The sequence below is a fragment of the Protopterus annectens genome, chromosome 2.part0 (genome assembly GCF_019279795.1).
Source record: "Protopterus annectens isolate FY-2018-M chromosome 2.part0, PAN1.0, whole genome shotgun sequence".
In the NCBI taxonomy this organism is placed as follows: domain Eukaryota; kingdom Metazoa; phylum Chordata; order Ceratodontiformes; family Protopteridae; genus Protopterus; species Protopterus annectens.
In genome coordinates, this window is record NC_056728.1 from 749,987,241 (window position 1) to 750,003,006 (window position 15,766).

General features: G+C 43.5%; 1 protein-coding gene across 2 annotated transcripts in view; it reads left to right on the forward strand.

Annotated features, from left to right (window-relative positions):
• UGCG (UDP-glucose ceramide glucosyltransferase) overlaps positions 1-15,766 on the forward strand; it is a 396,521-nt gene that overhangs the window by 359,475 nt on the left and 21,280 nt on the right. For both annotated transcript variants that reach the window (XM_044061068.1, XM_044061069.1), the window contains one exon: positions 6,752-6,941. In XM_044061068.1, the coding sequence (XP_043917003.1) occupies positions 6,752-6,941 (190 nt within the window). The remainder of the gene's footprint in view (positions 1-6,751; positions 6,942-15,766) is intronic.

Sequence of the window (15,766 nt, forward strand, 5' to 3'; positions counted from 1 at the left end):
AGTATTCACGAAATGCCTGGCATCAGTAATTGCCTACTGCAGACTTCAAGGGATACAAATTTACCCTTATTTGGACGACTGCCTGATCCAAGCGGACAGCAAGCACATACTTCTGGAACATCTGGCTTATGTAACACTGTTACTGAATTCTCTGGGATACACAGTCAACAAAGAGAAATCCAGACTAACACCATCTCAGAAAATAACTTTCCTGGGTGCCAACTTGGACACAAACACTCAGATGGCCTATCTTACGCCAGAAAAACAGGGGCAACTAACTCAGTACTTCAAAATACTAGCAAATTGTACCAGGCTTACTGCAAGGAAAATCCTGCAGGCTCTGGGCTTCATGGCATCTTGCATTCTTTTAATCCCATGTGCAAAGTTGCATATGAGGAAACTTCAATGGTACCTAAAAAACCTATGGTCTCAACACAGCCACAGTTTGGAAACAATAATACCAATAATTCCATGTTTGCAAAAGGAATTTCTATGGTGGGCCCAAGCATGTCAAACAAACACAGGTCTCCCATTCTACAAGCCTCAAGCAAATCAAGTCATCACAACAGACACCTCAGATTACGCCTGGGGGGCGCACATGACAGACAGGTGCATTCAGGGCAAATGGTCCCAAAAGGAAAAGCACCTTCACATCAATCAAAAAGAAATGCTAGCAGTGATAAATGCAATTACAGTTTTCAAGGACCTCCTGCATCCAGGACAATTATTGATAAGAACAGACAACACCACAGTAATGTGGTACATAAACAAACAAGGAGGAACACATTCATACCTCCTGTGCAGACTATCCATGACACTTTGGAACTTGGCTCTGGAATGGCAAATCGAACTTCAAGCACAGTACTTGCCAGGTTTGGAAAACACGCTGGCAGACAATCTAAGCAGAAATATGACAGATCCACACGAATGGAAGTTGCATCCTCAAGTGTTTACAAAGATAATCCAAGCATGGGGAAGGCCAGACATAGATCTCTTCGTCTCCCACAGGAATCATCAATTGAAAAAGTTCTGTTCAAGGACCTTTCATCCAAAGGCCTGGAGAGTGGATGCCCTTTCATTCAGTTGGGCAGCATGGACAATTTACGCTTTCCCACCTCTGCCTCTTCTGCCCAAGGTGCTGTTGAAAGCAAGAGCAGACAGACCGAAGATGATACTAATTGTTCCAGACTGGCCAAGACAACACTGGTACCCACTCCTGAGGAGCCCATCGCATACTCCTCCCTGGCCCCTACCTCTGCCTCTTCTACTGACTCAAAACAGCTACAAAACTCTTCACAGTCAGTTGAAAACACTCAATCTCGGTGCATGGAAAATTCCTTAACAACACAACAGACCCTACTCCCCAAAGAGGTGCAGGATGTCATTTTGGAGGCCAGAAGGCCATCTACTAGAAAGGCTTACTCCGCAAAATGGAAACGGTTTTGCTCTTGGAATGAGAAAAAAGGCCAGGATACTAGAAAACTGAATCTGCCTCCGGTATTACAGTATCTAGCTGAGCTGCTGAACAGTGGACTTTCATTTTCCTCCGTAAAAATCCATGCCTCAGCCATTTCTGCAGAATTTAACACTGATCCACCCTTATTCTCTCACCCACTCTTAAGACAGTTCCTCAGAGGGGCTAAGAATACAAGACCACCAAGGAAACAACCAATGCCAGCCTGGGATCTTAATTACATTCTAGAAAAATTAACATTGCCTCCCTTTGAACCAGCTGCCTCAACAGATTTACAATATTTGTCCTGGAAAACAGCTTTCCTTCTGGCCATTACCTCAGCTCGTAGGGTTTCGGAACTACAAGCCCTCATGGCTGTGCAGCCCTTCCTCATCTTCCATCAGGACAGGGTTTCCCTTCCAACCAACCCGTCATTTATGCCTAAAGTGGTATCCAGGGTAGCTTTAAATCAAGCCATACACTTACCTACCTTTTACCCAATCTTCAAAACAAAGGGGAAAGGCTGCTGCACTCCTTAGACATCCATAGACAGCTACGTTATTATTTAGACAGAACAAAGCCTTTCAGGAAAACAGAACAACTCTTTGTGTCCTATGCTGTAGGAGCTCAAGGGAAGCCAGTTACCAAACAGACAATTTCAAAATGGATAGGCCACTGCATACGGTTTTGTTACTCCTATCATGGAAAATCTGTCCCTATAGGCATCAGATCCCACTCCACCAGGGCCACAGCTGCCTCTACAGCCTTCCTAAGAGGAGTTCCTGCCAAAGATATTTTGGAGGCAGCCACTTGGAGTTCTGTGCATACCTTTACAAAACACTACCATCTGCCTTTATATTCCAAAACTAGAGCAGGCTTTGCCACTGCTGTGTTGCAGGGCATTCTGGCTCATCCCAGTTCCACCTAGTGCCTACCACCCTGTGCGTAGCTTTGGGATTCTACCCATCTGTGAGTACTGCAGCTGTATGCACGATGAACATAGTACAATTTTGTACCTACCATAAATGTAGATGTTCGAGTGCTAATACAGCTGCAGTACAGGTTACCCTCCCTCCTTCCCCTCTTGGTAAAGGCCTAGGGCCTAACCCCTCTTCATACAACCTGATTGGGTTATCCTTCTATGGTATATTTGCTTGCAACTACTGATTTTTGATTATATTGCATTGCATGTATATAAATATAATTTATGTATTGCCTTCCTTCTGGGGGCACCTGACATCTGGGGCAAGAAAGACTGAAGTAAATGGCGTCGGCTGTGTCTTATATACAACCCTGCCTGACTGACGTCAGAAAAGAAAGCGACAACAACCGACGCCGGACCTAGACTTTGGAATTCGGCCGACCGAGGACCCGCCTGACGGCAGAAAACCCATCTGTGATTACTGCAGCTGTATTAGCACTCGAACATCTACATTTATGGTAGGTACAAAACTGTACTATTTCCTGACTGGAAGACCACAAAGGACCTGTGCTTGTAACAACACTTCAGGGAATATTACAGTCAACACTGGAGTACCCCAGGGCTGTGTGCCGATATTATTCACAGTCCTTACCCATGACTGCTCTGTGAAAGCTAGCAACAACCACGTCTTCAAATTTGCAGGTGACGCCACAGTGGTAGGACTTATAAGTGGTGGTGTTGAGTGGGTACAGGAATGAGGTCAACACCCTGATTGAATGGTGCAATAACAACAATTTGGACCTGAACATCAATAAAACAAAAGAAATTATTATTGACAATTATTATTGAATTCAGAAATGGCTCTGCCATGCACCTGCCGCTCAAGGTCAATGCTGAAGAAGTGGAGAGAGTCCAAACTACAAAGTTTATGGGGGGGTATATATATATCAGAGGATCTTTCTTGGAGTACAAATACAGGCCAGCTAATTAAAAAAAGCCCACCAGCAACTACACTTCCTAAGAAGGCTGAGAAAAGCAAAGCTCTCTGAATGCTCTAATTACCTTCTACAGAGGAGCCATCAAGAGCATTATCACCAGCAACTGCACTGTATGGTTCAGTAACAGCACAATGGCTGAAAGGAAGAAGCTGCAAAGAATAATAAGAACAGCAGGAAAGATTGTGGGCACTAGTCTTCCTACCTTACAGGAGCTCTTTGAACTAAGATGTAAAAAGAGGTCCCGCAAAATACTGAGTGACACTTCTCATCCAGCGTATGGTTGGTTCACTAAACTAGCTTCTGGTAGAAGGTTATGGAGTATCCTGCTGCAGGACCTCCAGATTCATGAACCGTTTTTATCCAACTGCAATAGTACTCATTAATGCAGACATAAATCCGGATGTATCAAAACTGTAATATATTGTTACACTCTCATTCTTTTATTTTTTTCCATACAGTAATTCTATTTATTTACTGCATACTAAAATCGGTATATTCTCATTTAAGTGCAATTCCAGTCACTTCCTTATGTGCAATATCACCCAATCGCACCTCTGTGTATAGTGTACTATTTTCATGTGTTAATTATCTAGTAGTCTGTTGCCCAGTGTAATAGTGTACAAGCATGTGCAAAAGCTACTTAGACAGATAGTTTTGTACTGTAGTTATTGTTTATTCTTTAATACCTATCATGTCTGTCTTTCTGTTTTTCTCTTGTAAAAGAACTGACACTCGAAATTTCATTTAAGTAGCACTTGCGTTCCTAAATGACAGTAAAGTTTCTTTGAATGTCCTTCCTGCAGTTGCATGGGTTTCCTCCGGGTGCTCCAGTTTCCTCCCACTTTCCAAAGACATGCAGTAGCTGTATTGGATACACACTAAATTGGCCGTAGGTGCAAGTCTGTATGCGAGTGAGTGGCACGGATGAACTACCGAAGCAAGGCTCTAGCCACCCAGAGATATAAACCTTGGCTCTGTAGGTAATTGACACTGTTGAAATGACACCCCAACCCCATGTGAAAATAGGGAAAAGTGGTTGAGGATGGGGAAGGCTAGATGAACAAACCTGCAAGTTGGGTAGATTTAATATGCCATTAGCAAGTACAGATTCCATAGACTTCCATTAAGACTGCATACTTTCAAGCATAGTAAGAGCAAATGTGGCATCGTGACAGACCTGAAGTATGTGAGTTATAGTCTGATATTAGAAGGATAGATACTTAATGCAGACATCTGAACAATTCTGCAAAGGCCAAGACCAGAAGACATATTGGCATTGCAGTGATTTCTAAGGTAAGTTTTTAGTTTCTGTGAATTAATCATGCCTCTAAGAAAAATGTTGGAAAAGTATGGGGCTTGGGGATGGATATATGAAAATAATTTTGTTTTAAAATGCTGAAGAAACTAGATATAGATGCTTCAAATTTAAACGCATTATAGGCAAGTCTGTCTGTGTTGCAAATAAATGCCAGTCAGAAGAGTATCTAGACGTTGATCCTTGGAGAGAATAAACCAATTGACTGTGTCAAAAGCATTTGCTGGAGTAGAAAAAGACATCTCTCTCTCCGATAGAAAAGGAACTGATAGCAACAATATATGGATGTGACAAATTTCATGGATATGTCCATGGTGAATATGTTCAGGTGGAAATGAACCATAAATTTTGCCTTTGTAGAAGGCTTCCAAGACTGAAGAGTGTCTTTTCTGATTTAAAAGTAAAATAAAGACCAGACAAAGAAGTACATGTATCAGGTGTGGTAAGTAAAGTATGTTTACTGGAAAAGAATGAAGAACGGCCACTACTGCTACTAGTACTGCAGCAACCAGTAACAAAAAATGAAAATAAAAAAAAATCTACGGTGTAGTGACACTGACTTAGAAATTTAGTTATAGTTCATGGGTAAATATTAGGCTAATGGTTCTGAAAGGATGTTTTTTTAAGCTTAGCCAATAACCCAAGACCAGAACCAAACGCTGTACCTTGTGGCTATGAGGTGAAGACCTTAACCAGTGTGGTATACCCTTTCCTTTGCTTTTAGATGTCCCAGTGATAGTTCTGGCCTGAGTAGATGTAATCAGTAAGAAAACACATCATTCTTAAAATCGATGAAGTAATTATTTTGCATTCAATTGACAAAGCATGTTTGACAGGATACACGAGTCCCATCACAGAATAATGTGATAAAGATCAAAATATTGCTTTACTCTTAAATGTCAACTCTGATAATAGTAGTAGCTCAGAATGTTGTCATCTGCAGTACATACCATAAAAACATCCAAATGAAGAGATGCTAGCATATCCATTTCCAAAGCTTCTAGGGATTTAAGTATGCACAGATGTGTACCAGAACAGACAAGCCATGTATATCATCAATGTGGATTGTTATTCCAAGTCCTTTGAAGTATTTATACTAGCAGACACAACTGCATGCATCACTGAAGTCTTGTCACATGAAACTAGAAATTATGAAAACTGTTGCAGTCAAGAGTTTCAGAAGGAAATTCCTGAAGCTCTCTCCCCTAATGAAGTATTGTACAGCAATAACAGTCTCAAAAGCAAGACAAGATATCCAGTTTAAATTCTCCAGATATGGAAAACCATTGGAAGAAACCAGACATGGGCTGCACCAGGTAAATGCAATTCTGAGGTCTGAAATTTATTATTAAATGTCAGAATGTCTGCAGTGTGTTTTGAACGTCCAACAGAGTTTAGCTTTGGTATATGTCTTCACTTGATTAGATTCATTTTAAGTGTTGTGCCTTAATGCAGGAGGATATGACAGATTTAGAAAAAAGAGGTATTGTATAAGGATGCATATGAGTTCACTGCAGTGAAATGCGTCATATGTAAAGCTCCAGAAAACATTTAAGTTGCAAATCACATGGAGATAACCCAGAGAAAAAGGCATGTTATCTTATTTATTAAAACCCCTGACATGGCATCTAGCCCTCGCTGTTTCCATTCATAAAAATAATTCCTAAAGTAACACAGTCAATGCTCAAACATCTGTTTTTATGGTGAGTATGCATACTCCTGTGTTTTGCTACTTCTTACAGACTTGAAAGTCTCTGCTTATTAAACAAAATGTATAGTGAAGCTCTGCATTCATAATGTTTTGTATACGTGGTTACTGCCTGACTTGTCAGTGTCAAATTGTATGTATGTCTGTATTGTGTGCGTGTGCACGCGTGTATGTTTATATGTATACATTTATACACACACACACACACACACACACACACACATTTTAGTGGTTCTTGGATTGTAATTATATTTAATTAGTCTTGAATTACTGCACTTGACTTTTCTGCACCTAAAACTGTCTGAAAGAGATTTCAGTTTTGTAATTTGTGTGTTCTGTAATTGCATTCTTTCAGGTGGACAAAACTGCGCATAAATATGCTTCCTGCAACAATCATCTGTGAACCCATCTCCGAATGCTTTGTTGCAAGCCTTATAATTGGATGGGCTGCTCACCATGTTTTCAAGTGGGATATTATGGTGTTTTTTATGTGCCATTGTTTAGCATGGTTTATAGCAGATTATATCCAGCTTAAAGGAGTGCAGGTATGCAGATTTACATATTAATTTTTATTAGTAGGGTTAAAATGCTTGGTTATTTTTAATTTAAAATGTGCATTACACCATGTCTTACTAAAATGTTTTTAAGTGGTCTTTCAGTTTACTAACCAGTAGCCTAGGAAAGTTCAATGCATCATTTGTCTCCCATATGCTGACAATTTGTGGGCTTCATGAAGATGCATTCCAACACACAGTGCAGCCTAAGCTATGTGACATAGCTCTGCCAAGGGTCTCATCATGCGATGTCTGCAGAGCAGCACCTCATGCTGTACTATCTGACCAGGTTGTACTCTGAACTAGCAACAAGGCTTGCATACTGTAATACTGCACAAGCACTACATTAAAGCTGATGTCCAAGGTCTGTCTGTCATTGCTAATGGTGTCACATCCCTTGTACGCAACTGTGTATTAAATGTATAGTGCTCACTACCCAGAAGCAACCCTCCAATGTAATTTACTACTGTACTGATATTTTTTTTATGTCCCTAGTTTGTATGGGTAGGATGTCTAGATCACAAAAAAACATTTCAGCCGTGGTCTACATACAGAGAGAAGCTAAAAAAATGTAAGTTGTGCCGCAGAACAGAAAGGCCAGACATGTTTAGACTGCATATCCTCAGTGGGTTCCCACCTATTATGTCCGACAATATTTCGCTCATTGTGCATGTTCATTCTTATGAGGTCTTCCACAGATGTAATGTTTGATCCAATATTGAAGTCTCTTCAACCATTGTGTGATTGGCGTTCATCTTGTCTACTAGTCACCATTAACCATTTATTTGAAGTTCCTGCAGAAACTGATGCTGACCCATGAAACTCGCTCAATGATACCATGCATCAAATCTATATGTGCGGTTATCACCTGCACTCACCAGTTCATGTTTGCCACTCTTTGAGCTCAAGTGTTAGCCCTTATGTTTTATTTTTTGTAAATGTTTATGTGATTGCACACCTTTGTTTCTGAATTGTTGGTGATTTTCAAAACTTATTCAAATTCTTCACTGGATGGTGGGAACAGGCTCTTCATGGGATTGGTGTGTGATGGTACCCTTTGTTGCCAGATTGGAAGGTTGTAGTTTCTTTACTCTAAGTTCATTGAGAGGACTGTCAGGAGCTCGGCCGTTGCAGAGCTAAGTTTGCATTTTGCAGATCCTCCTGGTCTGAGCAGATATGAGGATCATACCCAGTTAGGTTCATAGGTTCATACTAGGCTATCTGCCCTAGGGCATTTATAAGCCTAGCCAGAGTGTGTTTGGCTTTCGCCACCCATTTTAAATTAATTTTGCTATGCCCTTTTTCAATGTTAGTATACTGTGCCTCTGTCTAACAGTGACACAGAAGTGATACCCGGGGTAAACCTACGATCTCCCATCCACTCATCAAGATTCCTCTTGAAGAGAGTCGATGAGGGACTCTGCCTAACCTGGACTGGGATTTTATTCCAGAGTGAAGGGAGCCTCTGGGTTATGAATCTGTCCCTCCAGCATGTCCTATTTATTTCAATGCTGAGGTTCAAGTCTCTCGAGCGCGTAGCTCGATGGGATTTGGATTTTCTGAGGTGCAGTATGTCCATTAATTCCAGGTTGGTCGTGGCTTTATACGTCAGGCACAGATCGCCTCTGAGCAGGCTGTATGCCACTGAGTAGAGCTGGAGTTTCATTAACCGGGCAGCATATGGCATCTGTTTGAGCCCTTTGATCCTCTTGGTGAGGTACTTTTGGGGTCTTTCCAGTTGCTGCAGGTGTCTGGTAAGGTACATCCCAAAAGGGGCATTGTACTTAATTATGGGCCTGATGAGGGATGAGTAAAGAGGCACAATGACCTCCCCTGATCTAGATGTGAATCTCTTCATGATTAGGTGGGCTATATAAAATGTTTTTCTAACCACTTTGGCCACGTGGTTGTCAAATGAGAAATTGCTATCAACTTGGGTCCCCAGGTCCCTAATTACTTCTGTACTTAATGGATTACCACCTATGTGATAATTTGTGGGCACTTTGTTTTTGCCAAAGGGGATGACTATACACTTTTTGGCGTTTAGCTTGAGGCCATGGCTCTGGCACCAGTTGTCTGTTTCTATGAGGCCCTTTTGGAGGATGCTTGTGTCAGCTGGAGAGTTGATTATGGCGCCCAGTTTGCAGTCATCTGCGAACTTGGTCAGCCAAAGTCCTTCCGTGTTGGCCTGTACCTCCGAGAAATATATACCGAACAAGAGAGGTCCCAGGACTGAGCCTTGTGGGATGCCACTTGTAACTGGTTTGGAGTCTGACATGGCTCCAGCAATTCTAACCATGTGGGTTCTGTCCTTGAGCCAGTTTGCAACCCATCTAGTGACATAGGGGTTTATATTTAAGCTGGTGAGCTTATCTATAATGCCCGAGTGGGGTATTGTATCGAAGGCTTTTGCGAGGTCCAGGTAGGCTGTGTGGACCACCTTCCCCTCATCAATGGCCTTGGTGACTGTTTCAAAGAAATCAACCAGGTTTAAGAGGCAGGATCTGCCCTTAACAAAGCCGAACTGGGTAGGATCCAGTGTTTGTAGGTCCCCAATATCTTTATTTATGAGGTCCATGATGATCCTTTCCATAGCTTTGCAGACCAAGCTAGTCAGGCTTATGGGGTGATAGTTTCCAGGATCCGTTGAGGCACCACCTTTGTGGAGAAGGACCACTGTTGCTGTATGTCACTCTTTGGGTACATGTCCTGTAGTAAGGCTGAGATTGAATAGTAATTTTATGTTTGGGTTTAGCTCTTCTTGGAGTTCATGTAGGACGCAGCCTGGGACACCGTCTGGTCCCATTGATGCTGTGTATTTTGCTTTGGAGAGGGCAGCTCTTGCCTGAGCATCTGAGATGTCAGGGGGGGGCAGCACTCTGCTGGGATAGATATTTGCCCTTTTGGTGGGGGGGGTTGCGCTGAACCTGTCAGCTAGGATGTTGGCAATGTCTGTGGGTTCAGTGTATTTTTTGTCATTTTGGACTAATTCTGAGCATATCTGGGAATTCCCACCCAGGTTCCTAACATACCTAAAGAAAGCCTTGTGATTATCCTTAGTGTCCTGTGCAATTTTTCTCTCAAAGCTGGCCTTAGATGATTTTATGAGTGCCCGTAGTTTTTTGCTAATACTAATCAGAGATGCCTTCCCTTTTTGGGATTTTGCTCTATCATGTAGTTGCTTCCTCCTTCTGTTGTATAGTTTGTTTATGGCTGGGGTCCACCAGACAGGACGTCTGCCTTTGAAGGATTGGGTCTTGGTTTTATTTGGGATTGCATGATCCATGCATTCCTGAAGGTGTTCATAGAATGCGTTTATAAAGGATTCTGCGGTCTGAGCCGTATTTTCCACAGGCCCTGGGGCTTTAAAGGATTTCACCTCAGTTTTGAGGAGTGTGAAATCTGCTTTAGAGAAGTTTTTCACTGTGGTTTTCAGGGCAGGGGGTGGAGTCGGGATGTGAATATCCAGTGAGATTAGTTTATGGTCTGATCTTACCAGTGAGGGATACACTTCTGGTCTGGAGCATAGAGTCGCCATGTTGGTGATGATCAGGTCCAGTATGTTTTCCTCTCTTGTGGGAGTGGTAACAAGTTGTTCCATAGCATTTGAGTTTATAAATTCTAGGAACCTTTGGGCTAGGGTGTTGGAGCTAGAGTAATGCTCCCAGTCTATGTTTGGGTTGTTGAAGTCGCCCAATATAATGGTGTTTGGAGAGACCTTCATATTTTCCAGTATTCTCAGGAAGGCCGAGTGGGGTTCCTGGGTTTGGGATGGTGGTCTGTAGCAGGCTATAAACTGGAAGGCAGTTTTTACCCACTGTTAGTTGCACATGGATAGTCCCTGATGCTTCGTGCTGTGCCACCAACCTGGAGGTGTGGGTATCTTTGACGAATATTAATACTCCCCCTCCTTTTGTGGTTCGGTCCAAGTTTTGGGGCCGAAAAGCATGGTATGAGGTATAACCTGGTAGTGCTGGGGTGCTCTCGGGAGCCTTGAACCAGGTTTCTGTTACTGCACAGATATCGATGTTCTCCATGCTAAGGAGAGTTTTGAGTGCGTGCATCTTGAGGTTTAGACTTCTGGCGTTGAGTAGCATTACTCTTAGTTTCTTATCCCTTGTGAATACCTATGGAGGTGGGTTTGTCTTTTGAGCCTTGCCTAAAAAAGGCACTATGGGGGTAGCAAGAGCCTTTACCAATATCCGAAAGCTCAGGGGTGACCGGTACAAGCCGTCCCTAGCGAAGCATTGTGGCTTGTCGAGCATGTCATCCCAGGCTGACAGGCATTGGATCCCCTTTGAATGACACCAATACTTAAGCCAATTGTTGAAATTGATCATCTTGTCTTCATATTGTGGCATCATTCTTGGTGAGGGTAAGATGCTACTCAAGGTCAGGGTCATACCGGCCTGGGCTACATGCTCAGAGAGCTCCTCTATGTCTCTTTTCATGTAGTCCAGGGAGGTACATCTCATGTCATTCACACCAGCATGGACAATGACAGAGTCATATTTGTACTTGCCTTGGAGTGACCTGAGTGCTTGTGTTATGTGGCGGATCCTAGCGCCCGAAAGGCAGCTCACCATGACCTTCTCCTTCTTCAACCTGGTGAGCGGAACATCAGTGTGCCTGACGATAGTCACCTATTACAAGTGTATCAGGTGTGTTTAGCCGTAACGGCTGTGACTGTTCGGCACACCGGCTTTGTGAGCTATGTGTTGCACGTGTTTTGTTTTGGGGTAGCGGTTACTTGGGTGTCTGCTTTGGAGGTCTCTGCTGCTTAGGCAGATTTTTGTTTAGAGCCTCTGAGTATGTTTTTGTGTGTTTATGTGTTTGGTTTGCTGTCGTGGTAGGTCTATGTGAGACTGGAATTGTAGTGAGTGTGGTTTCCTTCTCCTCCTGACTGGTTTTGCCAGTACTGAGTTGAGAGAGCTTAGCCTCCAGTATGGCTATATGGTTGCATCTCTCTCATGTGTTGGAATTTGTTGGGAGGAGGAGAGGGTTGTCTGTGTACATGAGGCAGTTGTAACATTGCCTCAAGATTCCCAGATTCACCAGCTGGACCGGAGAGGAGATTGACAACTGACCTTTGGACGTGCTAGAATAGTATTGGGAATTCCTTTATAATTGAAAAAAAAGGGCCAATGGGGAACGAGGTACTCGAGGGGAGTTTGTGAGGGTGTAGTGCTTTTAATATTTTAGTGCTGACTGATATAATTGCTTTAGTGAGCAAGTGCCAGGTAACTTGAATGCAATGTGTTACAGGTAACTTAAATGCAAAAACGACAAACAGTAACTTTCTTTCAAGTGAAACAAGGAAATAAGTACAGTAAGTAATGCAGATATCACTAGGGATCCACAGAAGCACTGAAAAGCCACGTTTTAGGTGGAGTTAGCATTTCAGGGAAATAGCAAGCAAACAAACAAGCATACAAACAAAGCTAGATTCAGCAGGCCTGGATATAGTCTATGCTACAGCAAACAAGGTGTACCAATTTCAGTAAGAAACAGTTTAAATATGTAGGCACTATAAGCCTTTAACCAGAAATTCCCAGTTCAGAAGGGCAGAGTCCAGCCTCTCCTCCCACAAGAGTGCAGACAACGAACCCTTTTAATGTAAAATAACTGGCCTGAAGCCCAAGTGCTTAAACCAGAATTAATACACTTTTAGAATAACAGACAGGATTCTGTTCCAGCAGCATTCATAAGGCCTGGAAATATCTTGTCCCTGGCTGTCACATTGGTGGGGGGTACCTTGTACTGCTTAATCTTTGGTTGATCTGCTCAGGCCTGGGTGTGTCCAGACTTGTACTAGGGAGCACTTTCTTGTCATTTGGTCTTAAGTGGGGGAAGGTACTCTGGGTCAAAGCTTCTTCTATAGGGACTCTTCCTCTCCCCAACAGACACAGCTGGGTCCTTATTGAGGAGCAACTGGATGAGCCCTTATTGAGGAGCAACTGGATGAGCCCACACTAGAGTTCCTGAACTAGATAGAAGTCCACATTCTTGGATGGGGCAGGAGTCACTGGTCTAGAATTACACCCATAAAGAATTGAATATGACTCCTGCAACTAAGCCCAGCACAGACCTTTCACTTTCTTTCAGTACCTGTATAGTGCATGTGAGCCCCAGTGTGCCAGATAGCATATGCTTATTGATCCATCACTTGAGCATAGGTGTGTGATGCCTTGTGTCGGCTTGCTATGATACATGGGTTCTCTTGGAAACTCTTTTCAGTAATGAGGTGCTGGTAATTGAGATTTACAAGTTTTACGACGCTTCCACTTACCTGAACATGGCTGTAGAGTCAAGGTGTTTTTGCCCACTTGGATGACTTCCAATTTGAAGATCCCTTGTTTACTGGTGATGTCCTTCAAGGATGCATCTGCAGTCCTTACATATGGGTTGTCCTGCCTCAGGCAGCCCTTTGGTCGGCCGGATTCCAAAGTCTGGGTCCGGCGTCGGCTGGTGTCGCCCCTATCCCGACGTCAGAGCGCCTGGGATATAAAAGTGGCAGTCGATGCCATCTTCCTCGGTCTTTCTTGCCTCGCAGTGCCCGAAGCAGAAGCAGTTCGCAAGTGCCGGTCGGCCAGCTCCTGTGATTTCAGCTAACCGAAGACTTCAAAAAGCTAAGTACCCCATTGGGGACTCTTTCTTGCCTCAGCCGATGTCAGATCAAACAGTTAAAGTTAATAATTGTTTAACTTGTGGGAAACAAATACCTCATAAGGATTTCCACTCTTACTGCCTACCCTGCCTAGGCCCAGACCACGACGTCTTGGCCTGTGCTTCTTTCAATAGACGCACTCTTAGGCGTCGGGCGGAGTTTGCAGAGGAATTTTTTGGGGAAAATTACTGTTACAACATGCCGTCGAAGCTTCCAACACCTCATTTACCCAAAAAAACGGAAGGACAATAACTGACACACGCGGACCATGGTTTCAACCGAAACCACGCCTAGGCCTTCCGCGAGTGTCTCGGTCTCTGCCGAAACCGAATCCTCGGTGCTTCCGACCGACGAAACCGCACAACCGACAACCTCGGCCCCGGAGGCCACCTCTGAGTTGGTCATAGAATTTCCTACTGAAACCGGTGCTCAGGAAATATCCGACACCATTTCTCTAGATAAGACTACTCCAGCATGTGGGGCAGCCAGGCCTCCTGTATCCATGTCCATAAAGGCATTTACACGTGCTAAAGCTGCTAAACAGCCAAAATCTCTCCCTCCCAAGGCTATTCCTCAGGGATCCACTACCGGTTCACAGATTTTAAGTTTAGCTGAGGACCTTATTTCCCTACTTAGGGGCTCTCATCCACTTCCGGACAGGGGCTCTCAACCTCCTCAAGACAAAAGGCCCAGGGTTGAGCATACAGACCCCCAGTCTTCTGATGAGGCCTCAGATGACTCTGCCCTATCAGACTACCAGGAGGAGGCCTTTACGGCCTACGAGGATTCTGATGCAGAGGAATCTATTCCCTCTGCCTCCCCTCCTGAAGAGTTGTCCTTTGGGGAGACCCTGCACTCCATGAGAGAGCATTTCAAATGGCAGGGTCAGGATTCTCTGACTCCAGGAAGAGATTAAGGACTTTTTTGCATTTACCTCAGCATAGACCTTTGGCTATTCCTCCTGTTTTAAATGTCATTGATGATGTGTACTCTTGAGTCTAGTATTTCCCCAGACTCCCTTCCTCCGGCTCCTGTCAAACCCGACAGGTACTACAGGGTCCCGGACTCGCATCATTTCCTTTACAAGAGCCACTCTGCTGACCCAGAAACTATTTCCCAGGGTCCTAAGGGGGTTGCAACCAGCACTACTAAGAACCCACTTCCTTCTGAAAGGGAGTCCAGGGCTTTAGAGAGATGTGTTAAAAAGGTGTACACTTCTTCCACTCTTTCTATGAGAGCATTAAATTGTCTATTTCATATGATACAGTACTAAGAGTATTTGTTAGATGAATTGCATAAAAAACTATCTTCACCTGAACCCCTTAATCGCAAGGCACTTCAGGATCTGGTACATAACTCCCAGCCATTTCTTGCAGTGTGGTTATGATGCATTGGAAGCTTCATGTAGGTCAGCAATGACAGGTGCAGTCATATGCAGACATGCTTGGCTGAAGGAGCAAACTCTGCCAGATCATGTTAAAGCAAAGCTTCTGGATGCTCCGCTGGAAAAGCAAAGGTTATTTGGCTCCACGGCTCAAGAGGTCTTAAAAGAAATTTGAGGAAAAGGCTAAATCAGTACAAACAGTCAAAGATTTCCTACAGGTCCAACCACCAAGATTCAGCAGAGATTGGCCTTCTAAAAATTGGTCCTTTCCGGACACAGACAGATTTCAAAGAGGAAGAAACAGGCGTGCCAGAGGTAGAGGGCAAGCTCGAGGCTCCTACAGAGGACGTCAATGGCAGCCTCCTATCCAGAGAGGTACTGCAGGACCTACAACTACTACACAAGGACCATCTCAATGACTTGACTATGACCCCGCCAACCAGGGCTCAATTGGAAGCACCTTTGGGTGGAAAATTATCTTTATTCTCAAAAAATTGGCACAGTATTACAAAGGACAAATGGATATTGCAAATAATAGACAAAGGATACAGATTCCATTTTCATACATTACCAAAAAGACAAGGCATGCCAAACCTGCCACCAAACCAAAGGGCAGAGGCTTTCAAACAAATTGCCAAACTACTTCAAATGGAAGCAGTAGAAAGGGTTCCTCTCACAGAACAAGGCCAGGGATTTTATTCCAGACTATTCCTTGTTCCAAGAAAAGAAAAGCAATGGAGGCCTACTCTGGACTTGTCCGCACTG